The 26306-nt window shown below is 41.6% G+C and overlaps 2 protein-coding genes across 2 annotated transcripts; both read left to right on the top strand.

The window, feature by feature from the left end:
• The first annotated feature begins 1766 nt into the window (after positions 1–1766).
• LOC308105548 (uncharacterized protein) lies at positions 1767–3594 on the top strand. The gene is made up of 4 exons (XM_080456353.1): positions 1767–1863; positions 2070–2151; positions 2814–2966; positions 3172–3594. Exons 2-4 carry the CDS (start codon positions 2081–2083, stop codon positions 3335–3337), a joined length of 390 nt encoding a protein of 129 aa, XP_080312479.1. The 5' UTR covers positions 1767–1863; positions 2070–2080; the 3' UTR covers positions 3338–3594.
• A 708-nt stretch (positions 3595–4302) lies between these two features.
• Positions 4303–25811, top strand: LOC308105511 (transient receptor potential cation channel subfamily M member 4-like). The gene is made up of 28 exons (XM_080456292.1): positions 4303–4568; positions 5042–5103; positions 5807–5984; positions 7356–7536; positions 10304–10467; positions 10675–10852; positions 11866–11930; positions 12838–13068; positions 14800–14902; positions 15043–15164; positions 17074–17358; positions 17632–17733; positions 18432–18560; positions 18682–18811; positions 19609–19754; positions 20829–20941; positions 21095–21214; positions 21341–21399; positions 21553–21782; positions 22199–22314; positions 22697–22829; positions 22936–23110; positions 23228–23393; positions 23643–23824; positions 24131–24263; positions 24384–24456; positions 24640–24819; positions 25009–25811. The coding sequence occupies exons 1-27, from the start codon at positions 4509–4511 to the stop codon at positions 24787–24789; spliced, it is 3786 nt and encodes a 1261-aa protein (XP_080312418.1). The 5' UTR covers positions 4303–4508; the 3' UTR covers positions 24790–24819; positions 25009–25811.
• The last annotated feature ends 495 nt before the right edge of the window (positions 25812–26306 follow it).

Raw genomic sequence — 26306 nt, 5'->3', positions numbered from 1 at the left:
TAGTAAGTTGGAGTTTATTTGTACCGGATTTTTTTTAATTTCTTGCTGGAAATTTCCTTCTCGACAAGTCTTTCACAACGTGCAAAGCAGCAGGTGTACAGGATTTGATCTGATGGTTTAGTCAGACTGAATGGATAGAGTCATTCAATCAGGAGAATGACTGTGCACACACAACGTGGATGATGAGCACGTACCTACTGTAACTACCTCAGTGTTTCCTAACCTTGGGGGAGCGCCAAAGATCACAGGGGGGGGGGGGGGGGAGAACGTGTCTGTTTGAAGGTAGTCCAAAATGTTTATATATTGTCAAAAACAGTCAAAATGATCAAAGATTGTCACGATTTTTCAAAAAGTTTGAAAAATAGCTAAAGCAGATCTACAAGATCACAATGCGATGTTTTCGGTATTTATTGTATGAGAAGTATATAAGGCTTAAGTGGATAATGTTTGTGTGCGTGCGTATATTTGTGTGCGCGCGCGTGTGTGTGTGTGTGTGTGTGTGTGTGTGTGTGTGTGTGTGTGTGTGTGTGTGTGTGTGTGTTTGTGCGTGTGTGCGTGCTTGCACATGTGTGCACGTGTGTGTGTGTGTGTGTGTGGGGGGGGGGGGGCTCAGCTTGTGCCAGATGTAAGAAGGGGGGGCTCCAAGGAAAAAGATTGGGAACCACTGTTCTACGTCTATCCTAGGTTGCACAGCTTTTGACAAGGACAGTATGGACTGAGTGTCAACTGCGACTCCATGCATCAAAATAAACACAAGGCGCCCCTGTCTGGTCTTGGCCGGTTGGACTGCTTGTGTGCATGTGTGTGCATGTGTGCCAATGATTACTCAATGTGCTATTTTAACTGCAAAACATGGCCAGATGTTAGTTACAGGAAAGGTGCAGACAATAGAAGCAAGACAGGAAACTGTGAGGGAGAGAGAAAGAGAGGGGGTTGTAGGGAGGTGGAACCAGGCAACCTGAGAACATCAAAACTTGGCATTAGCTCCCTGTGGACCGGTTATTAACAGGTAAAGTCTAATGGACCAATATCCTGGAAAGAGGCTTGTTGTGTCCTAGACGCATGATGTATTCTGGAAATTTGGAAGGAGACTGATCAAGGAGTGTCTGTGTGTGTGTGTGTGTGTGTGTGTGTGTGTGTGTGTGTGTGTGTGTGTGTGTGTGTGTGTGTGTGTGTGTGTGTGTGTGTGTGTGTGTGCGTGGTGCGTGGTGCGTGTGCGTGTGTGTGTGTGAATGTGTGTGTACGCGTTTGTTTGTTTGCGTTGAAGGTCATTTCAGGAATAAACACGGTGACGGCGAGGGTGACTCAAGGGATAAAGGGGCAGGAAAAAATGGGAAGCTAAAGAAAAAGCTTGGAGGACTTATTTTGGGCTGCAGGAGCTTCCTGCAGGTGATGGAAATGAAAGATTCATTTCTGGAACAATTGCTCAGCAGCAAGTGGAGTGCTGGAGGAGATGCGGGGGGGCTGGTGAGAGAGAGACAGGGGAGGGGGGTGGGGGGGCTGGGGGTAGTGCAAAAGGTGAACCAAACATAGGATTAATCAATGTAAACATAGAAGGTCAGAGTTCATTTCAAGTTGAATTACAATGTGTGGTTCGAGACTATACATAGTTGTTTATGTTTCAGCATCACCGCTTCTGTAAATAGGCAATAAAAGTGTCAAGGTTATTGATTGATGGTAAGAATGGGAGTGGATCTAAGAGTGTAGTGACTAATTCCTAGACACACCCACACCCTTCTCTGAACCTATAAATGAGCAGAGGAGAGGGATTCTGAGACTCAGAGATCAAACATCACCAGGAGACATCAGCGGGATCTTAGCTGCACTCATACACGCACTGTGGGATTTTGTATTTTCTTATTGGTAAGCTTCTGCACGTGTTTGCCATTTTAATTGTCTTCAAAGTAGAATGGGAATGTATAATTTATTTATTTTGTTGTTTGTTTGAAAATTGCAAATGGTTGTCTCCTATCTTTAATAAGTATTTAGTAGCCTATATGCATGAAATACTGCAAGAATTGTGTGGATTTAAAAATAATATATATTGAATCTTTCTTTCTACACGATAGGCCAACACAGTATGGAGATAGCCATACTGCTGCTAGTGATTGTGCCCTTGACCAGCGCCTCTCCACTCAGACCTTCACACAGGTAGGTTAACCTAACCGATGGCTACAACACAATCACCACCACATTACTCACCCTGTCAACGGTTTACTTCCTACACACAAGTGAAGTCTACATCAAATAGATACATGACAAATAATAAATATCAACAGAAAACACAATACAACCAGGTGCTCAGGAGAAACAAGTGGTTAAAACTAAAAGTAGTAAAAGTATCAGAGGTGCTCCTGGATCAAACGGGATAAAACACGAGAGAAAAACAGGATCCTTGCGCTCAATGGTAAAACGGAGGACAGAACCTGTATTAAAACAAGTCAAACGCCAATATTTTCAAGCTCAACCGGTCTTCATCAGGGCGACCTTCCTCCGCCTTCGTCGCCCGATGAAGACCAATCGAGGTCGAAACATGTTGGCATTTGCCTTGTTTTAATAAAGCCTGTTTTGCCATTCAGTGTCCAGATCCTCTCTCATAATAAATATCAACATTGGCTACTTCTTAACGGTATTGAAATCCATGGCTCCATACACCTCACCATAACATCTCTCTCTCTCTCTCGCTCACTCTCTCTCACACATGCACATGCATGCAGCATGCACGCGACCACACGCACGCAGGCACGCGCACACACACACACACACACACTTTCGAGTATATCACCAACGTCTCATTCTTTTTGGTCCTACAGGACACAGTCAGAGAGCTTTCCTTCACAAAGCGGTGTCCAGGCATTTGAGGTCACAAGGTCAAGGGCAACACAAGACAGCCGTGTTCCAGAACTCAGGATCATCCCATTCCATTCAGAAGACAAACATCAAGACATGGATACTCTGAGAAGCAGGTAGGCCTGAGTGGGATCTTAATGTTGTAGTATATGTTTATTTGCCTAATGGCAGCTGAAGTGTTTGGACCTACAATTCTATTCTAATAAATCTTGAATGAATCAGTGATGTATTTGAATATTGTATTTGTTGGCTTAGCTGTTAGAAAATGTATGAATTAACTTTCTTTGGTTGTTTTTTCTTTATTGTGTTTGTCACAAACAGCATCGCTGTGGTACCAGTGCCACGTCCAAAGCGCTCGCCCCCGCGTGGATGCCAACTTGGTACCTGTCAGCTTCACAACTTGGCCAACACATTATACCAGATTGGCAAAACCAGTGGAAAAGAGGAATCGAAAAACGCTCATGATCCACAGGGATTTGGCCGATAGTGATCAAAAGGAAAGGATTTATCTTAAAGGAACACTTTGGCACATGGGCCCTCCTTTTACCAAAGGTCTGCATTTGCAGACGGACTGGTACTGATTATGGATTGAGCTCTGGAAGAGGAATTATTTGACTACTGAAGAAATATTTCACTACTGAATGAAATGCCTATTCATATATATATATATTTTTTGTGTGCCTATATAAATTATATAAACGCTCTAATATTTAAATGCATTGTAAAATAAAATATTTAACTTTATGTGAATAATGATGTGTTGTTGTTTTTGTTGTTCTTTAAGCACCATAACAACTAAATTGTCCAGTCAATTGCAGTAAAGTCTAATAATAATAGCAGCTACATCTGTTCATTTTGGCAAGTGCACTGCAGTCGATCCTGAGTCATGACCAGTGGTGTAAAGTAACTACACATTTACTCAAGTACTGTACTTAAGTACAATTTTGAGGTATTTTTTACTTTACAGGAGTATTTCCAATTTTCAATACTTTTACTCCACAAAAAAATATTTGAAAAGTTTAGTTACTAGTTACTTTGCAGATAGAAAATATTATATTATAAAACATACATTAACCACTTCAGCCCTATTTTATACATAGGCCGGCTCACAAGTACTTTTGTACTTTTACTCAAGCAACATTTTGAACACAGGCCTTTTACTTGTGACAGAGTATTTTTATATTGTGGTATTGCTACTTTTAGTAAGTACTTTTACTAAGTAAAATAGCTGAGTACTTCCTCCACCACTGGTCATGAGTCTCATGACATCGATGGAGTACAGCCAATTAGCCTAATTTGAGACTGTCTGGTTATAGCCTAGCATGGTTCAGAGCAGAGCAGGGCAGGGCAGACTCTTCACTTCGCAGATGAGTGAGGCTGGGAACGAGCCTAGATTAACAGTGGATATGGTCCCTCCCATTTCCCCAAGTTTGTCTGTCTGTCTGGATTCTTTGTGAAGTGACTTTTCTTCACCTCAGACTCTCAGCTGAACCTCCAACCACACCCATATGCGGCGCTTTGTTGCCTTCTCAGGTGGCGTTTAAACGACAGGGAATGTCAGTTTACTAGTTTTGGAGTCATACCCGGTAGTAGTTTGTCCATTTCATTAAGCAGGGAATGCATTAAAGTTGGTTTAATAAATCAACCCACCGCGGAACATGAGCGACGAGGAGGAAGAAGGGGGAGAAGCCGCCGCCGGTGCTAAAGACAAGGACCAGGTGGGCAGACATTAAAACTGTCATGTAGGTCATGTAGGTGTAGATGGGTCACGTCACGGTTAACAAATTCTATTTTCAAACGAACCGCTCGTTATACTGTACATGTGTGGCAGCCAGGAATGTGCGGGTTGGGGTTTGTATGCAAGTGAATTCACAACGACAGAATAATGTAGATACTCTCTTTTACGCACTGTGTAAAATAGAGCGGCAGTTGCCCAATAACTTCCTCACCTAGTGACCATTGTACCAAAGTAAACAAGTGGGGTAAACAAACTTTGTAAAAACCTGCAGCTACATGAATTGAGTAATATGCTCCAAACGTATCAGTACTGTGTTTCTCAAATATCTCTGTCTGTCTATCGGTCTGTCTGTCTCCCCTAACCTACATGTTTTACATCTTATCCCATGAATAATAAGATACAAAATGTCATAACGTTCAGTGTGCTGTAATAACCTGTGAAAACTGTTCTCAGAGTTGGATTCCCAAACTCTACAAGAAAAGAGTGTGCACCACCTTTGTGGAAGATTCTTCCAGGTAAACAATGGCCTACCTACGTCAAAAAACACAATACATTAAAGGAGTAGTTCACCCAAAGTACTTATTTTCTATCAAGTACACACCCCATGAAGCCTTGAATGAATGGAGATTTTATTTTGTTTTTGTCGCATTCCTAAGCCAATCATTTGATGACTGGCAGAGTCTCTAGTAGGAGACAGTCTCCTATTGACCGATGACCCGTCATCAAATTATTGGCTCAGGAATGCGACAAAAACTAAACAATCTCCATGAATTCAAGACTTCATGGGGTGGTTAATTGAAAGAAAATAAGTCATTTTTGGGTGAATTACTCCTTAAGCGGAAGAGTAACTGAAAATGGCAAAAAAGGGGAAATAAAAGTCATGACCAGATTGTCTGGTTCCACAGATAAATACCGCATTGTGAAAATAGCTCACATAGCTCAGCGAGGCGTTGTGAGCTTGTAGATCAGCTATTTAAAAAATGTTTGCTTCGGTCTTACATTATTTGACAATTTGGCACATTTTTGACCAGTTTTTATAGTATAGTTTGTTGATTACTTTTGATGCAGTAATGGTCTGAATTTTTTTTTTAGGTATTGGTATTAAAAGTCCTTTGTCACTTTACTGTCATCTGGGGACCCCCCCCCCCAATCATGTGGGGACCCACAGGTTGAGAACCACTGGTCCATTTGATGTATTTCCCTATTTGTCTCAATCAGTAAAGGAACACTATGCCAGTGTGGGGGTCGGAGGGACGGCCATGAATCAGTGGCTCTGGGCGACTACTTCAGCACAGCCATCGTCAACCACTGGGACAGTGCCCAGCACTCCTCTGAATATCCCACCGATGCCTTTGGAGAGTTGCATTTTGCGGGAGCCAGCAAGAGGCACAGCTATGTGGGTGCCTGATTGTCAATCTGATAAACGTTCACTGTGGTGTCTTGCATCATCTATTTCAACATTTTCAGTCGGCTCTTAAGATTGTTGCTTATGCATTGAGGCCCCCAAGGGTGAGGCAAATTAATAAGCAAAATATATCACAAAATGTTTTTCATTAGACCTGGTTAGTAGAATGAGAATACATTTCACACACACACACACACACACATGCACACGCGCGCGCGCACACGCACGCAGAAGGGGGAGAAAATATATCACAAAATGTTTTTCATTAGACCCGGTTAGTAGAATGAGAATACATTTATCTCTCACACACACACACACACATATATCTCTGCAAGCCGCTCATTAAAAAATGAATCTTCTATTTGAGCTCCTTGCTCAAAGGCTTTTTTATGGTAGTCTTTTAGAAAGGAGAGGACATTTAAAGATAATTTACCCTACCTGACTACCACAGTTGGCCCTGCTTGAAATCCTGGTCACCACAACTACACAGTAAAATACTCAAGAGTTAAATTAACAGAGTTTTGCTGTGTACATTAAATAAGACACACTCCTGTGTGAAACGACATGCATGCAATGAACAGCTCTGCATTATTTTAAACAAGCTGCTTCGTGATGTGCTGATTAGGGATGGGTCAGAATAATCGAATAGTTTTTTAGGATAAAAATAGAATATACATTTTTTAAAAACATTTTCTGTTGCAAAGGCTATATTGTCATCCAAACCCTGCCCACGGTGACTACATTTTAGAGGATACCTAGTAGGCTATGGGTGTAATATTTCTCTTCTGCATTAGCATTATCATGTTTGTCCAAGGCTAGTGAGAGACAGCTGTTGGCGGCGGGTGGCAGCCATTAATAACGAATAATCGTTATTAATAGAATTTACAGTAATAGAATATTTTTTTTGTCACTTTTACACATCCCTAGTGCTGATCAGCTTGTCTGAGTGGCGGTACCCTTTGTCAGAGTACTTGGAGGCCGGTCAATGATGTCAGCACCTTGTGTCTCTGTATACATTGGTACCTGTTGCCCGGCACTGTGCGGGTGTAAAATAGGCACAAAGTTCTTGGAGGCCAGCCTATGACGTCAGTGCTATGATGACAGCACTATGCATGAGCACTGTATGTGTCTGTCTATATACAGTATATCGTACCCAGCGTCACCTGGGTTATTGTGCGGGAGCAATAGGCACCAAGTGTTATGAGGCCTGTGTCATAATAGTCCAGATGGACCCACAGACGACTTCAATTTGATCAATATAGGGCAGTTGTAATGCAGCAGTTGGTCTATACACCACCTTAGCCTGTTGGTATTTAGGTTGTGTCCATCGCTGTCATAATCTTATATACTTTTCTCACCTAGTTCCTGCGCCTGTCGGGGAACACTAACCCCTCTATGGCCTACACCCTGATGACAACCCATTGGGGTTTGCCCAAACCCAACCTGGTGGTATCTGTGGTGGGAGGAGAAGGAAACTCAAAGGTCAAGACCTGGGTTCGGGAGGTGCTCAGGCAGGGGCTGGTCAAAGCCTCACAAAGCACAGGTAGGTGCGGCATAGGTCTGCAACTATTATTTTATTAACGATTCTATATATTACTTTTTCAATTAATCGAATAACCGAGAAGCGTTTATTTCGATAAACCGCTTTAGCATTATTCATACTTCGTCGCACGGTGTCGTGCTAAAACGTAAGCTTATAGATCTTTTTTACTATTTTTCAATTGATTTATTATTCTATTTTTTTAATTAAATTATCGATTATCTATAATTCTTTATAATGATTAGTTTGATTAACTGTTTGTGGAAACTACAGTCCTACACTCTGTCTTCCTAGATTCCTTTGGTCTTACTGCAATTACTTTTGGACAGCCATTTACATTGTCATCTGTGATCCTCAACAATATGCAAAAGTGAAGTAGGAGTGCAATTAGTTTATTTCTAGTGCAAATTGTTTAGTGTCACTGTCTGCATTTAGGGAATACTAATAAGTTAGAATTCTGGCATTGGGCACACAAATCAACTAACCCTGAAGCCTAATTGATACTTTGTCACATGACTGTCACATTGCATTGCTGTGGTGTCACATTGCATTTATTGCTTTGAAATAAGTTATTTTCAACAAGCGACCCTGTTGTGACAAAGCATAAATTAGGCATAACCCTTTTCAAGCTGTCAAACATGTAACCACAACTTTAGGATTCTGGCTTTGTGACAAATGTGCATGTCATTGATCCTCTCTGTGCACCCTTCTCTCTTTACTCTCATACATCAGAACATTAGCAGAAATGGCCAAAGTATAAATGATACGTAGCCTGCAAGGTTAGTTCAGTATACACTCGAGAGGTTACATGCATGCTCATTACTATGGGTCTGTATACAGTGTCATGCAAGACCCATACGTCATACACTGGCGTGGCGATCAGCTGACCAATGGGGCGGGTATTTAAGCTCACCTAGCTGTTTTTCCTTTTTATTTGACGATGGGTTCCCAGATTGAAGCTCACCTAAATCTGTGTTCCTTCCGCTTTGTGTGTTCTGGTTTGTTGTCATGCGGCGTTCGCTCCCACCACCACCCCAGCACCACCAGTGGGCTGGATACTAGTAGGCTATGGGTGTAATATTTCTCTTCTGCATTAGCATTGTCATGCCATCATCACTGCATTACCAGAGATTGGTTCTGTTCCCCATGGGGGGTTGTTATTGTATATCTATCTCCCTGCTCTTAAAGGCTGTTTAATGGTGGTTGTCTAATTGTGCTGAGCAGGGAGAAATATGTAGCAGAGCCCGAACGCCAAGATGAAATATTACATCCACACTTGTATTCTCATTCTATAATATTTGTTCAATCTATTCGTTCTATTATATTGGTTCAATCTATTCGTGAGTTATCTGACTGAACTTAAAAAAAGGCTTGATCTGAAGGGCTTTGAAGTGGCTCATAGCTTATGTTGTATGTAATGTCATAATTGTACTGCACGAGACTGATGACTTCATCAGTGTACTGTACTTTCAGTTTCAGGCTGAATACAAAAACGGCTGAATACAAAAATGAAACTCGCATGAGAGCGAGCGAGCGCACGCACGCGCACACACACACACACACACACACACACCCCTATGCTATCGTCACTGCATTACCAGAGAGCTTTGTGGATGTTGCGCAAGATGCAGAGGATGCAGTACAGTACTGTGAGAACGGTCCTCTCTGTTTCACTTCCCTCCTCTTGAGATTAGTAAATATAGATACACTGTATAGACGGAGACGGGCGAACCTATCTAAAAAAAGAAACAAATCTAGTTTATATGGAAACAACATACTACAGTATCCTATCCCAATTATGAGACCAGAGTCTTCTATAGTAGATGACTAATGGCTGAAATGCATGTGGAAATGCATGAAGAATATTAAATAATTTACTTCAGCTAATAATCAGCTCATAATCCAACTAACCACTTAAGCCCTATATATTATGAATAGCATAAAATATCAGATCCACAAGCTCACAGTGTATCACATATGCGATACGTGCTATGTTTGAGAATCTGTTGAAAATCTTTGAAAGGTTTTGAAAATGTTAGCCTATAATAATGACATGCCCAACATAGGGATACCAGGTTGGAAGTGATTTTTGGGCTATTTCACTTTAAAACACTAGTCAAATTTTAACGTCTACTCTGGCTTTTGTGTGCACCCCAGACAGTTTTTAAGTTGCTTGATTCAACATTCAAATTCAGTCTCCATTCTAACCATGTTAGACTAATTGAAAACACACGTTCCTTTTTTTTGTTTTTATGATGTGTTTTTTCAATGAGTCTAAAATGGTTAAATCGATTTTGAAGTTGAATGGGCTTGTATAGCTATAGAGCATGTCTGATAAAAGGAATATCAAACATCTAAATATTGAATCAACCAACTTGAAAACTGTCTGGGGTCAGGATGCATTGCACACCAAAGCCAGAGTAGACGTTAAGATGACCCCAGAAATGTTAAAAAGTGAAAGACCCGTTAAGGACTGGAGGCCTAATTGTCTCAAGAAGTCAGTGCTGTAGACTGTTAATGATTGAATGATTAATACTGATGTCACAGTAGTGGCATTTGACAGCTCCGAAGGCTAATTCTTAAAACGTATAAAAAATATCGGGACATCTCTAATGATCAAATTTGTCTCTCTCTCCCTTTCATCACCAAAACACACAAACAATTGTATCTACTTCATCTCACTCTTACTCACATATTTACATATTTCATAATTGCACACAAACAAAAAAACATACTGTATGTGCACTGCACACACACGACACGCACCCAGGAGCCTGGATATTGACATCAGGCTTGCGTGAAGGTGTCGGGAGATGCGTAGGAGAGGCGGTGAGGGACCACGCCACCGCAGCCTCTTCTGTCAACAAAGTCGTTGCATTGGGCATCGCTCCCTGGGGCCTCGTTCACAACCGACAACATTTGGTCAACCCTCAGGTATACACACAAACACTTTATAAGTAGCGTTTTACTTTAATCTTATGCCTAAAGTGAGTGTGTGCGCGTGCGCACACACTCACACACATGCACACACACCTTGGACACACCAGAAAATGCTCCTGACCAATTGCCCGGCCCTGACCTACATGTACTGTAGTTGATAGACACTGTTGTATGCAATTCCTGTTTTCTTCCATCCCTCAGGGCAGCTTCCCTGCTGAGTACTATGTCCAGAACAAAACCGGGGACTCCTATAGTCTGGACAACAACTACCAGGCCTTCCTGCTGGTGGACGATGGGAGTGTAGGTCGCAGAGGAGGAGAGACAGTCTTCAGGGCAAAGCTAGAGGACTACATCTCCCACCAACGCACAGGCATCTGGGGTAAGGGATGGTGGATGTAAAGAATTTGATTGTTAGTGGAATTAAAATAATAATGGGTATTGTTTGCCATGACCAGGTCAAAAAGTGAATAAAGTGACTTAAAAGAAGTAAAAACACTTTACTTTATTTGTGGTTGATTTTGTGTTGAACTGCTAGAAGAACTAGCATGTTTTTTGTTTAGTCCAAGAAGAGTGCATTTTTCAAGCAGTGGTTGTGAGGCAACTATGTTGCTGCTGAATGACTGTCGAGCAATCAGAGTATTACATTTATTTGGGCTATAGAATGGTGGAAAATGTCTGTTAGTGATTCCCAAAGGGCTCAAATGTCTTGTTTTGTCCACAACCAAAATATATTTATTTTACAACCAAAATATGTCTTTTATTGTCAGGAGTAAATAAACTGTCAGAGGAGAATTTTTTATTTCTTTCCTTTAGAAATAGTCTTCAATTTAATAGTTGAAAACAATCGATTAATCACCATTGCATTACTAGTTAAATGAGCATAAAAATCATTAAGACCCAAACACCATTCACTTCAGATCTTCATTTCGACTCCTTTTGACCCCCTAGTGGTTATTGCACGTTACTGGATATTGATGGGATTAAGACTAGGCATCTGATTGGACACTGGCCATTGCGTGCCGCTGCTTGAATTTCAGGCTGAGCTATTCAACATGTAGAATCAAGTAGAGAGCTGTCCTCAAAGCTTAAAGTCAAATAGTTTAATGCGCTCTATTGTCTTATGTGCTGAGAGAGCCAGGTTGCACTGTACAGTGAAATTCTTACTTTGCCCAACCTCTTGACACCAAATGAAAGAGTGATGTATAATATCAAAATAAAAACATGAAACATGGAAATATATATATATATACTGGTACTATTCACATATAAGAGATGTAGACATATGGTAGGTTGTATGTATGTACAGTACATCAGTGTGCTATAGCTATAAATTAACTATACTAATGAGAGAGGAGATCATTTCAGTTTGATTTTATTTTTTTCTTCTTACAGGCAGTGGCAGCATTGACATTCCTGTTCTCTGCATGCTCATATCAGGAGAGCTATCAATGCTGGAGGTACAGTCACTGCTTTTTAATGCAATAATCATTCATCCAATATAATTAAGATGACATAACTGGGCTTTTATCAGCCTGGCACATTAATGGAATCGGCAGTGCACTCCATGCAAAAATGGCCAAAAATGGAATTATCTGTTCAGGGCAGCCTACTGATCATTTCTACCAAGTTTCTTGACAATCCAGGCACACACAAACGCAATTATAACCCATTAAGACCGGGAAAGCATCTGTGTCATTTTAAGATTTATTTGGCTATTCAAAAATAGCGGATATTCAAGCTCATAGGGCGGCACTGAGTGCCGCGCTATGAGCTTGTAGATCTGCTATTTTTATTATAGTATAATTTATTTTATAAGTATAAAATAATGGCTAAAATGTCAGATGCTTTCCTGGTCATAATGGGATAATATCATGCCACACTCAGGGTTTCTCCTCTGCTGTGTTTCATTGACTAACGTTTCGAAAGAAGCTGCCTTCGCCATGCTGATTTGCCAGTGAGCAAGCATACTGTAGTTGGATGACTGCTCATTGCTCACAGCAGAGGAGACATCTGAGTGTGCAACTCTATGATTCTTAAATGTTTACTAGCTTGTGTCTACCTCTCTCCAACTTTTGGGTGTGTGCCATTCTATATAAAGCTGACAACCGATAAAGAACCTATAATAAAGACTGCAATGACCAGTGCTTTTGTATCAGGCATCAGAACGTTTATAAATTGGAGTGCTATGTAAAGAAATAAAAGCCAGGCATTCAAAGTAGTAACCAGTAGAGAAGCAATGTTGTAATTAAATCATTTGTCTGAAATGCATACCTGTTGCGCTCTCCCTCTCTTTCCTCCCTACCTCTCTTCCCTCCCTACCTCCGCTTTTCTCCCTTTCCCTCCCTCCCCTAATATCTTTATCAGCGGGTGGATCTGTCTCTGAAGAAATCAACGCCCTGGCTGGTGCTGGCAGGTTCAGGAGGTGTGGCTGACCTCTTGTGTGACATTTTAGAGAACCTATCATCTGCCCCTGCTGCCCAGTCCTCCAATGAGGGAGATGGTGAGGCAGGTCATAGTGATCTGAAGGATAGGGTGGCAGAACGGGTCAGGAAGCACTTCCCTTCTGAAGCAGTGACGGACAAACTTGTTGAACAGGTAAGGGCAGTGGATGGCGCAAACTACCACAAAGTAATGTGGCTTTCAACACACCCTTAAGTCAATGGGCTTTTCTCAACATAATATTGATAGGTCTACGGGTGTTAAAGTGCTTGTGTGCTCTGTTGACAGGGAGTCTTCTTTCTTCTTTCTGTGTTCTGGTCAATGGTCAGCACTGTGATGCTTAAACACTTAAAGGTTTCATGACGTTCAGTTTTACCACACATTAAAAGTCTTTGTCATGGTCCTTCAAACATGTATAGAAAGTTTTAACAAAAAAATCCACTCCATTGATCCATGGCAGGTGTTTTTCTCTCACATTTCTAAAGCCTTTTCAACTGCAATGAAAAAAAGAAATCTTTGCCTGCGGGTGTCGCTGGTGAGGGATTTTGCCTGTCAATCATCGCCTCTGCTCCGCCCCCCCCCCCCCCCCCCAAGGAAAGGATAGGGGAGGGGAGGGGAGGGGCGAGTAGGAGAGTGGGCGGGATTAATCATCGGCTGTGACCTCACTGCCGAAGGGCCAAGCTCAGATTACTTTTCAGCCTAATTATTCAGAAAACCCCAGACCACAGAAAATCCACTGAATGTTCAAAGTTCAGATTTTTTGGGTGTAATTGAAGTCATAAAACCCCCCAAAAAAACATACAAAATTAAAAAAGTGAAAATGAATGTCATAGAACCTTTAAACCATATTTACTTGGGTCCCCCAAGGAGACCCTCTTTTTCCCCTTTACACCAAATATCTTTGTCAAAAATATCCAATCTACAAGCTCGCATCCAATCTACAAGCTCCCAACACATCGCAACGTGACACTTGTAGATCTGCTATTTTCACAGAATGTTCGCCTATTATGGCATACCCACAATACGGCCGCTAGGGTTCATGTGGTTAAAGGTTTTGTTTGTTTTTAGCTGAAAATTACTAGTTGTCCTACTTATCCAGAGTCAGATAAGTAGGACTTATTGTAGATACGAGAGAGAGAGAGAGAGAGAGAGAGAGAGAGAGAGAGAGAGAGAGAGAGAGAGAGGTGTAAACACCAGATACTGGGGTCTTACAACCATTTTAAAGCACAAGACTAGTTTGGAATAAGGTTGTTGGCAGAAACTGATTGACAGTTAAAACCAAGAGGCACTTTGAATGAAATATTTTAACAAATCAAGCTCCAAACATTCAAGAGGACAGTGTTGGAACACTGACTGGAGGTGAAATGAAAGAAGATTATTTTATGAATACTGTCCTGGTCATAAAGGCTGCAGTCCAGTGTGGATGAAGAGACTGACGTCTCATAGAAACAGACTAGAGAGAAAGAGAGAGGTGGAGAAACTGACGCCTGATTCATACTTGGTTGTGCATCGCTTTTTTTTATGTCTGTGCATGCAGTTTAAATGTAAACAGTTCCAAAGGCTCATTGGAATACTGTCTGCATAACTGGCCATCCATGAGTGTCTAACTCTGGGTAATAATAGTGGGGAAACTATCACCTTAACTTCAAAGGCCTTTTTAAGTGTCTGTCTGCCTGTTGCACACTGTTGGCCCAGTGGTCGGGAATGTACAGTATATCATATGTCACAGGTTTGAATCTGGCTGATGACATTTGCTGCGTAATTGCAAGAATCCATCAGAATAATGATAATAATATCACAAAGACTTACAGGTTTCTGTTTACAGTTGATACTTAATTGCAGAATTAAGTCATTTCTCATCCTATTACCCTTGACTCTGACCCTCAGGCTCTGAGCATCTACCAGAACAGGGACCTAATCACAGTCTACCATGGAGAGCAGGAGGGTCCAGATGACTTCGATACAGTCCTTCTCAAGGCCCTGGTGCGAGGTATAGAACAATAATCAATATTATACTGTTAGTATATAATAATCCTTAGTCCTGGGAGGTTAAAATAAAGTGGCTAACAGTATATTATGATATTGCTGTAACATTGTGTGTTTGTGTTTGCATGTGCGTGCATGTTTCAGCCAGTAAGCACCGTGAATCTTGTGATGCCAGCCCATACACTGAGGAGCTGAAACTTGCAGTCACCTGGAACAGAGTGGACATCGCCAAGAGTGAGCTCTTCAATGGTGACATCCACTGGAAGGTGAGAACCAACACGTGACAAGAAGTCATAGAAAGAGATATAATCACTACAGGTGTTCATATAGATATAGATATATATAGATATATATATGTACCATAGATAGATAGATAGATATAGATATCTATATCTCACACTCTAAATAGCAGAAGAAGTTATTGAATCAAAGCAGATGTTGAATCTCTTGTGCAGGTGAGACGTCACTTAAAGGAGAATTTCAGACTAGCCTTTTTCTTACCTTTTTTTAATATGAGTGGTACAGTAGAACATTTATTTTTTTGTGAGATCTGACGTTCATAATGACAGAACACCCTCCACAAGCTATTAACACCTAATCTGCCAGAATTATTTCAGATGTTTTGCTGTAGACTGCCAGAGATTTTTCATTGAAAAAAAAAGTACTCAGGAGCCGAGATACAGAATTTAAGTTTTAAGTTAACAAGGAAGTGGATAGGAGTTTAAATCTTCGATAAATCATATCTCCTTGGTCTTTGGGTCAAAAAAACAGAAAAAAAAAAAACATTTTTTTTTTTTTTTTTTTAGAACGCAGATCTGCGTCTTTGGCAGCCAGGCGAGAAATTAATTAGAACGCAGATATGCGTCTTTGGCAGCCAATGTGTTAAAATGCGCTATCTAGAGCATGGACTGTCCGCTCGGGGTTTTAGCTGCGGTGGACTCGGTATGGAGTTATGAAAATGTTCTACTGTACCACTCATCCTAGGATATAATAACATAATGCATATAAAAGGTAAGAAAAGGGCTAGTCCGAGATTCCCCTTTAACACATCCACCGCCAGAGGTTAATCTCATAATGTACTCACCAGTGCCAAGGTGTTTTTGTTGTTTTTTTGTTTTTTTCATGTCGCCATAGATCTTGTTAAAATCCTTAAGATTGAGCCGTGAACGGTCTGTTTACATCCGCGAGATCTCCCTGTATCTCCCAGTGAAGATCGCGTGTCAAACGGGGCATCCATGTTTGAGTTAGAGCGGATTACGTTAAACAGTGAAATGCGAGGAGAAAAAACTACAGGAAGAGAATTGAGTTTCAGTTTCGTCTGTAGAATGGGAGCGGGCGTGATCGTCGAAACCGGATCCCAAATAATTCTATTTCCTGTCATCAAACCGGAAACGGAAGTGGATCAAAAAAAATCCGAAAGTGCACCCGGACCGCGCATGCGCGAAAAGACCGCAGCCCGTAGGACTACGGGCTCGGCGCTTAACCGTTGGATTTAACGGCCCGTAGAACTACGGGCCCGGCGGTAAAGGTGTTAATAGCAGATGTGTATACACATAAGTGATAGTGCCATGGCAGCACAGGTGGAGTGTAATCATATTAATATAAACATGGTGACATGGCTCAGCGCTTGTACTGTATATCAACCTGATTGTTGGGAGTTGGAAACTGCTCAATAGTCTCCATGGAATTTAATAATCATGCTATTCTATTAATTCTTCATTCTGTAACCCATTTAGCAAACGGTACAAAGAACTTTGTACACATGCTTTACATGCACACACGCACACGCAGACACACACCATGGTATGTAGCCCCAGAGTGAACCATTTTTCAACCCAAGTGCAACCTACCGTATTATAAATGTTTAAGTATTATTAGTTGTGCTGTATTTGTAAATCGCTAAAATTGTCACACAATCTATATTATACAATACAGTTTTAATGCTATAGGCAATTACACAGGAAAAATGTATAGACCTGAAGTAAATATCTATTTCATTGTCTGGGCTACAAAATCTTGTTTATTTATGGCTTGTAATTTACAAGCCATAACAAAAAAAATGGCTTGTAAAAAAAAAGTTTGGGCACCAGGAAACGCGTGGAGCAAGTGGGCAACAAGTAGAGACTTGGTCATTTACAAGTTGTAAATGACCTGTCCCTGTTCTTCATCCAACAGGATGAAGACCTGGAGGACTCCATGACAGACGCCCTGGTCAATGACAAGCCCCAGTTTGTGCGTCTCTTCACTGAGAATGGCTTCAACATCCTGGAGTACCTGACCTACGGCAGGCTGGAGAGCCTCTACCGCTCAGTGGCTGATGGCACGCTGGCCTACTATATGCTACAGCGCCGCCTGGTGGAGCGACAGGCAATCCCAGGCTCTGTGGGTAACCTGCTAGACTCACCTGACAAGTCGAGTTTGGAAAGCCCACAGAGTGGACCAACGATCACCCTGTTTGAGGTAGGGTTTTGAGAAATGCATACTATGATCCTTGATTGATCAGTGGTGCTGAAGAGATGACCTTTAATCAGAAATGTATGCTGTAAGGTTGTTTGGAAAAGCAAATGTGTTATTCATTGGTCAATAATATAATCATGATAATAATAAAATGTGTTATGAAGCTTTCTGCAAAAAAATCTGCAGGAGTTTAACAGAGCCACAGGAAATGTGGCTTTTGTGATAAGTTTGTCTTTCCTGACACTCGTATCTTTTGCCATTTCCCTCTCTCTCCAGGTGTCACGTGTCCTGGAGATATTAATGGGCGAAGTGTGCAAGCCATTCTACTTTCTTGCTCTGGGTCTAGAAGACGTCACCTCCCACCGGAAGGCACTGAGGGTACTCTTCAGAATACTAACTACTACTCTCTTAACCCCTAGTTACTTTTTGACCGGGATTCACCAGGGGTCTGAACATGGGCCCCCTCCTTCTTCCCTCTACACCAGATCTCGAAAATAGCCAATTTACAAGCTCACATGTCTGCAAATGTAGCTAAATATTCACCTACAGTATTATTACATGCCCATAATAGGGATGCTAGGGTTCATGTGCTGCAATGTTTCAAGGATCTGTTGCATCTTTTGTACTGTATTACATTTCTTCAGTTTAACATACTGTATGTGAATGCCATGCTACCTAACGCGGTTACTTTCTTAAAGGCCTGATCCGTAATCTAAACATAAACGAATAATATTGCCCTGGATATGTTTTTAATCTCTAGATCAGGTGATTGACTCAGGTCTCGGTGTCAACTGTATTCTGGAACTGTAAAGTCTGTTTACGTTGGTAATATTTGTAAACAAAACTGACCTATATTTATGATAGATAGATGGCTTTATTGATCCCGCGGGGGAAATTCAGGCGGCAGAAATGATAGGGTAAGATAGTAGTATAGTATATAGTAGTATATTTTCGATCTACAAATCAAACTCTTTAAGAAATGTATGTCAATATAACCCTAATTTATATTATCCCGAATTGAGCTTTTACTGCCCGTCTCCCATTTCCTTGTCATAGTTATGTTCTCTCCTTCTCAGCGTGCCAGTAAGCTGCTGCGTGGACTCTGTGGCTACAGGGAACAGCGCTGTCTCTGCCCCTGGGCCTCTCTCTTTATCTGGGCTGTCCTACAGAACCGCAGTGAGATGGCCATCTTCTTCTGGGAGATGGTAAAACACCTTATGCTCAGAGAAGGCTGAAAGATTTGTATTGATACAGTATGTAAATATAAGTACATACTGTATGTTATGTCATATGTACTCTCTCCCTCTGTCCCCCTGTTCATTCTAGGCAGGGGAGTCGGTGCTGAGTGCTCTGAGTGCTTGTAAGATGCTAAGGGAGATGTCGAAGATTGAAATTGAGGGGGAGACCAAACTTTCTATGAAAGAGCTGGCACAGAGGTTTGAGAACCTGGCACATGGTGAGACTTTGAACAAACTAAAGTTTTAGGTCGTCAACTGATACCTTATGTCTACAAGCTCAGAATCTAGGAATCTGATGTCACCATAGAGTTAAAAATAATAGAGAGGGCACTGGAAATCCCCGCCCATCCACTTGCATTGATTTGCTCACCCAGCGCATACTCCAAAATCACCCCTTCTTCCGGGTTGGTAAATGTGATGGGCGGGGCTTATTTGGGGCTTCTGTGACACGTTCACAACCCTGTGCGCAAGCTTGTGCGTCGAGCCCATTGGTCGAAACTGTTTTTGTTTGTTCGTTCATGACCGTGGCTCAGGCCGTTTTAAGCTGCAGTACATATGAATGGCCAGCATGTCCAATGCGCTTCAATGCCACCTCTGGGTTCTGGGGGCTTGGATGTCGCACAATATCATCGGCTAACCACTCTCCCAGATCCTACCCTGCACAAAACCCATTTCTATCCTAATGCCTAAACTCAAACTTTTCAACCTTTTTATATTAGGTCACCCATCTCCTCTGGCTGATTGCACAATGCATTGTGGATATGGTACTGCCACCACCAAGCTCTTAATAGCTTTATACATAGCTCATTGTAAATGACACAACAAGCCAACATCTTGTTTCATCTCTACATTTTCCCTTTTGATATCTTCTTGTGATACTGCGTGCATTGCACTCTATCAACATTATGTATCCGGTTTGGAAACAGTCCACAGTCTACTGCATGAAAATGTGTCATTATTTCTTTATTTTCAGCTCTCTATAATGCTTTGCCGGTCTGCTGTCTTTTGCCCTCAGATGTGTTCGGTTCATGTTACCAGAGCAATGAGAGTCGCTCCTTCAAGCTGCTCATCAGAAAGTCTTCAGTATGGGGCGGCATAACATGCCTCCAGATGGGCATGGCTGCTGACGCACGTCTCTTCTTCAGCCACGATGGAGTACAGGTTTGTCCATATCCATCTGACTGGCTCAGCTGGAATCCTCGACAATCTGAGTTCCGGTTACTCGGTTAACTCTTTGACTGCCAGAGTATTTGTTTTTTTATTTTGTTATTTAATTTTCATATAGTAAGTCTAGCTGCGGTTTTGAACACATACGATGGTTCCACCAGTAGAGAGCAGCAAATAGACACTTTCATCAGCTCGCTGACTCGCTACCCCCCCCCCCCCCCAACAGAGCCAAACAGTGAAATACGTCAAACCGGATGTGACGTGTTCTCCGATTCTCCGATTGCAAAAATGTACGATGTGATACACGACGGCGATGACTGTTCGTCACCCAGACTATAGATTATAGAAGTGGACCTCTCCGTTCGTATTTTATACCGTGTGAAAAAACGTGCGTTTCCCTATTCTGGCCGAAAATGACAAAAAGAAAACCGGAAAAAGAATCTGCGCCATAAAACCGGATGCAAGTGTGGGTGAAGTAAGTGGAACTCGAATCCTAGAGTGAAACATTGCAGAATAGCGCGATCAGAGATTAAACGATGAACGTGCGTCCAACGCGTCTAACGCGTCGACGGCCAACTGGACAAACTAGCAATTGACGCGTTATCGAGTCAACCGCAGTCAAAGAGTTAAAAAGTCCTCAAAACACTGGATTCATTTCCTGGCAGCGGTTCCTCCGGCTTGACCGGCCGCTCCAACAAACACAATTGGCAGTGTTTGCGGGTTAGAAGTTGGTGAGCTATCAGGCATGCTGTTGTTGCTGATCTAATGACCCCTGATTAGTTGGGGAAACCTATTCAGCGGAGAGGAGATCTGGGAGAGATGGCGTGAACCTGTGCATGGATTGCATTCTCCCAGTGAAACTTCTCGCTGTCAGGTGAAACAAAGATAAAAGACCAGTGACTCCCATGTTTATCAGAAGAGGCACATGGTGGTCTACACCTTTGTCAGGACAACACTGGGGGGTTTACTGTATGCTTATGTAAATCGAATTACATAATCAACTGACATACACAGTTGTGTTACATTAACGCAGAGAAATGGCTAAAAACAGACCATTCTTCTTCTCAGTCGCTGCTGACTCAGATTTGGTGGGGCGACATGAAGAAGACCACAGACGTGTGGAAACTCCTCCTTACATTTTTCTGCCCCGTCCTATGCTACACCAATCTCATCTCCTTCAGGTTGGTGCCTGGCCCTACACGTTTGTCTTGTTGTCCCATTTGTGTATTATACTTTATTACCAAAGTTATAGATGGAATTCAAAATGAGTTGAAATACTTTTAAGTTGAGCTTCCTTTTTGTTCACGGGTTTGTCATGCCGCTCCACCTCGCAGGAAACTAGAGGGACAGGAGGAGCCGGAAAAACCCAACCAAGACCAACCGGGCAATGACAGCAGCTATGCAGGCTATGGAACCACCATCTTCTCCTTCTCTGATATGAACCCACACCCACAGTAAGAGAGCAATGCTTTTACTTGATTAACATACAGTAGGATGTGTAACTTTTTATTGGATTGTCTGTCTGCCTCAGACATCATAGTTTTACTGACTCGCACACATATGTAATTGTATTTTTCTAGTGATGCTGAAACACAGGAAACGCACAGTCCCAATCCCAGAACACCTGCTCTTATCAAAGGTAAGGCCTATGTTACAGTCAGTTGCTGTTGTGTCTTTAGACCTGAATGTATTTATTTTAGCAGTGTGAAGTGAGAACAACTAGTTCAGATGGCATGATACTGTCTTATTGTAGTAATTACGTTCCTAATTGGGGTCCAACTCTCCTGGACAGGCCGCTCTCCCCCGCCCAAGAGTCCCTTTGTTGTCTCAAGATGGCGTCAGTTCTGGATCGCCCCTGTCACTTCCTTTTTGGGCAACGTGCTGATGTACTTCGTCTTCCTCCTCCTGTTTGCCTATGTGCTGCTGGTGGACTTTAAGCCACCTCCCCCTAGAGGCCCGGCCATCACTGAATACGTGCTGTACTTCTGGGTGTTCACCATCGTATGTGAGGAGATCCGAGAGGTGGGTGGAAGGAGGTTAGGGTATCTTGCATTGCATTTCCCATGTTGGTACACACCCTCCGCTCATCCAATAAATACCTACACAATGTGCAACAGTGGAATAATGTTTGAATCGTGTGTCAGAAAGATCCAAAATTAATACAAGGAACAAAACCCTTTTTATTTCTAAAATATTCACCATTATAAAATCAGAATAAGTTCAATTTTATTGCCAAGTTTGTATACAAACAATCGGACAACGGACTACCACCAGCATCCCTCCTCATGTTCCGCCTAACAAAACAGTATATTAAACCTATTTTTTACCTAATATATAATTACAAAAACCTGGATGAAAACACTGTCCTCTTACAGCTGATTGAACAGCATAATCACAAACATTGCATTCACAAATCGGTTTGATTAATTACTTTTCAGACATTCTTGGTGGGCAACAAGACTATGCGCCAGAGGATGAGGCTATACACGCAGGATCTCTGGAACCAGTGTGACCTCACTGCCATCATTCTGTTCATTATTGGTCTTACATGCAGGTTGGTACTAGACAGACATTTTTGACTATTGTCTACACTACTTGAAGTAAATGGAGAGCTATGAGAAATGCCAGAATGTGATAAGAATCTTCAAATCATACAAATAAAAGTTGAATTAAATTGTATTAACCACATGAACCCTAGCGTCCCTATTCTGGGCAAGTTGTTATAGGCAAACATTTGGCAAAAATAGGCAAACATTCAGCAAAAATTGCCCGATGCGTTGTGAGCCTGCCCTGTAGATCAGCTATTTCGCCTATGAAATTTGGTGCAGAGGGAAAGTTTAGGGGGCGAAGTACCCCTGGGGGACCCCAGTCAACGAAGCATATAAAGTTTTTGTGGTTAAAGAGATAAAATGTGTTTTATTCTGCTTGTGTGTCAGGATGTTTGAGTGGTCCTATGAGTCTGGACGAAGTGTACTGTGTATCGACTTCATGGTCTTCACGCTCCGCCTCATTCACATCTTTGCCATTCACAAACAACTGGGACCAAAAATCATAATTGTTGGCAAGATGGTAAGACATGGGACAGACATTAATGCTCTTTTATCATGCTGTGAGGGTAGTGTTGGTCACTTGTATTATATTATGAACACAACATGTCTTTGTTTCACACTTTCAGATGAAAGATATCTTCTTCTTCCTCTCCTTCCTGGGGGTGTGGCTACTGGCATATGGAGTAGCCAATCAGGCACTGCTCTATGCCTATGATCCCAGCCCAGATCGTATCTTCCGTCGCGTGTTCTACAGACCGTACTTGCACATTTTTGGACAGATTCCTGTTGAGGAAGTAGATGGTGGGTGTGTCTGTCTGTCTGTGTAATTTTATTAGTTTTAGTTTCACATCAGTGTAAGAGTTTGAAATTCAACCTTCCAATCCTCATTATTATTATTATTATTATTATTTTCATCAGTTGGAAAACAATGGGACCTGCACTGCACTGACAACGTGACACTGATAGATGGCGGTGCTGAGCCATGTAGGAGCTTGTACAGCAACTGGCTGGTGGTCATTCTGCTGGTCATTTACCTACTGGTCACCAACATTCTGCTCATCAACCTCCTCATTGCCATGTTCAGGTAGAGAACCAGGGACATTTCCTCTTCGTTCTGTCTGTGGCTCCATAACCGTACTCTCTAGGATACACTGTCTCTCTCCTCTTGGTTGCCCACTCAGCAGTTCTCTCCTCTCATCATCCCTTATCTTGTCTTCTACATGTCATCCCATCCAATGAAACATAATAATATTACATATACATTTTCACTTTGTTTTTCAGTTGTTTGATATAATAGTGTGTTGATTATTTGTCCCTTGGATCCTCCATGCAGCTACACCTTCACTAAGGTGCAGGAGAAAAGTGACATCTACTGGAAGTTCCAGCGCTATAACCTCATCGTGGAGTACCACTCCCGTCCTTCTCTGGCTCCTCCATTCATCATCCTGTCCCACCTTCATCTCTTTATCAAGAGGAAAATCCGTAAGGTGCCCTCTATGAAGATCCACCACTTTGGTCAGTATTTGATTTGAAAAATTAATGTAGTATTAACGACTTATTTTTATTTTTTATTTTATTTTTGGGGAAATATTTTGTGATCTGACCAGTGGGGGAAGTCATGAACAACATAATGATGGGAGTCGTTCCCAAGGCATTATTCTTGAAAACTGATCTCATCTGTGCTAAACCTGCTGTCTTTCTTGCTTTTATTACCTACCGAACATTACATTGATTATGACGGAAACCAATGGAATGTTTTGATAATTGTCTAGGCCAAGCTTATCAGCTCAACCTCTTTAAGCATTTTTCCTCAATGTTTAGTGTTGGAGTTGAGAGGGAAAGAGGCTAACCGTCTCACGACATGGGAGACCATTCAGAAGGAGAACTTCCTGACAGACCAGAGCAAGATTCAGAGAGGCAGCGACTCTGAGAGGCTTAAGCGGATGTCTGCCAAGTGAGATGATAACGACTTCATCCGATTTCACTTATGTCAATCACTAAAGTGACCTCAGGCCATAGACTTGTACCAGTTAAATCTGTATTGCATTGTACTGAACTGTGTGTGTTTTGGCAGAGTGGACACTGTGCTGAAACAGCTGACTGAAACCAGAGACGTTGACCACAGGCTGAGAGCTTTGGAGACTGAGGTAACTTAAAGCTGTCTATTCAAAGCACTTCCCTCCCCCCGGGCCTGTTCCTATGCCTCACATTGATCTTTTGTCTGTGATGACACCTCGGGCACAATTTACTCCAAATGTTTACCACGATTCTCAGAGGTTTGTTTTACAAGTTAATTGAAGGTTGAGATTCATGCTACTTTGGTCCACTAGGTGGAGAATTGCTTGAAGGCTCTCACCTGGATAACAGATACTTTGGCACAAAGCACGCTGGCCAAACCTGGTGGTCCACCACCGCCCACCTTAAGAAGCATCTCTATCTCTCCAGACACGAGTGCAAGTTCTTCTGGAATGATGAAATAATACATTTAGAGAGAGGATAGATAACTGCATGTAAGTATGTCTGCAGGTCCCACTTTAATGTTCTCTCTTTTGACACATTATGACGGATCAATAACAAGCATACAGCATACCCATAAATACATTGGAAATGGTATACATACTGTATATCAAATGCATACCTAAAGGTGAGTAAAATAGCAGTGGTTAAATGATTCTTACCCAGTGTCCTTCTCTCCACAGGGACATTCTCATCTTCCTCTGCATTCACCAGTTCCTTTGTTAATGCCTGCATTCATTCAGGTTCAATGAAAGGGAGGGAGGGATCTCTCTTTTCTCTTCGTCTGTTGCTACGCCAACTGATGGCCAGCTCTTGATTCTAAACAATGTTAAGCTAGTATTCGACTAACGCATTGGTTCTCTAAGTGGGGTCAAGGGACCCTCAGTGTTCCTTGTGGTGGTTCCAATTCCAAATAGACCTTTACCTATCTGTAACTCTGAGAGTGTACAAATGGAACCAAATGGACCCTGGGTCCATTATAGATATAGAAAAATGGACCTTCATGGGTTAAAAAAAAAAGTTTGAAAACCACTGGACTAATTTATTCCTAACTTAAACTGAAAGCAGGGAAAGAGCACAGGTTTGTACACTATCAAGTAAATAATGGAATATATTTTTATGTGCACTGTTTGTTCAGCACAAACAAAGGGAAATAATATACTGTATGGGTGTTTGTTTATAATGTGTAATGTATTATGTATTCACAGTGTCTTGGGGAAAAAAACTATTTTGCTGCACTTTTGCACTGGTACTGTATCTGTAAAAACTTTTTTTTTTTTTACAGCTTTCATAGATCTAAATATGAGAGATGAGATGATACAAGATGTATTAGATGTTTACATTGGTTGCTGCTGTTTCACGTTCAAATTTAATTTGTTTCCATGTGATTTTTAAACTACTTAGAAGCTTATTTATCAATGTGTTAAATCATGTTAATGTTGGTACTGTACATTGTAATGCAGTCTATTAAATGGCAGATACTACATATTGGGTGCTAGTCGCTGAACTCCATATAGAATTTTGTAGGCCAGCATGTCCCAAACATGTAACATGTGGTCATGTTTCACTGGCATCAAATTACCCCATGGGACCATTCTGTTCTCTGTACATGTGCTCACCGGTATCTGTACATGTTTACTGTACAAGTTCTATGCACTTGCTAATGCTAAATGTATGGTTTGCCACAAAAGATACATGATTATGAATACAGAGCGCTACAGAAGTGTCTATGATGAGACATGTATGGATTGGAATCCTTTAAATAATTAAAGCACATTTACATTTGAACACAGTACATCGTAAATCTTTGTCCTGGACCCTGGGGGTAATGACATCAGGCCTGTTGAGCATAGACGGGGAGAAATTAAAACCAAACGGATTACGTTCTTTTAAAGATTAAATTAGATCAAAGATTAAATTAGATCAAAGAGTTTAACTTCAGCAAGCAAAGACCTGGTAAAAGTACAGTTAAATTAACACT

Source organism: Gymnoscopelus braueri (assembly GCF_963280865.1).
Source record: "Gymnoscopelus braueri genome assembly, chromosome: 17".
NCBI lineage: Eukaryota > Metazoa > Chordata > Actinopteri > Myctophiformes > Myctophidae > Gymnoscopelus > Gymnoscopelus braueri.
Note: the sequence above shows the minus strand (reverse complement) of the source record. Positions and strands in the feature narration are given on the sequence as shown.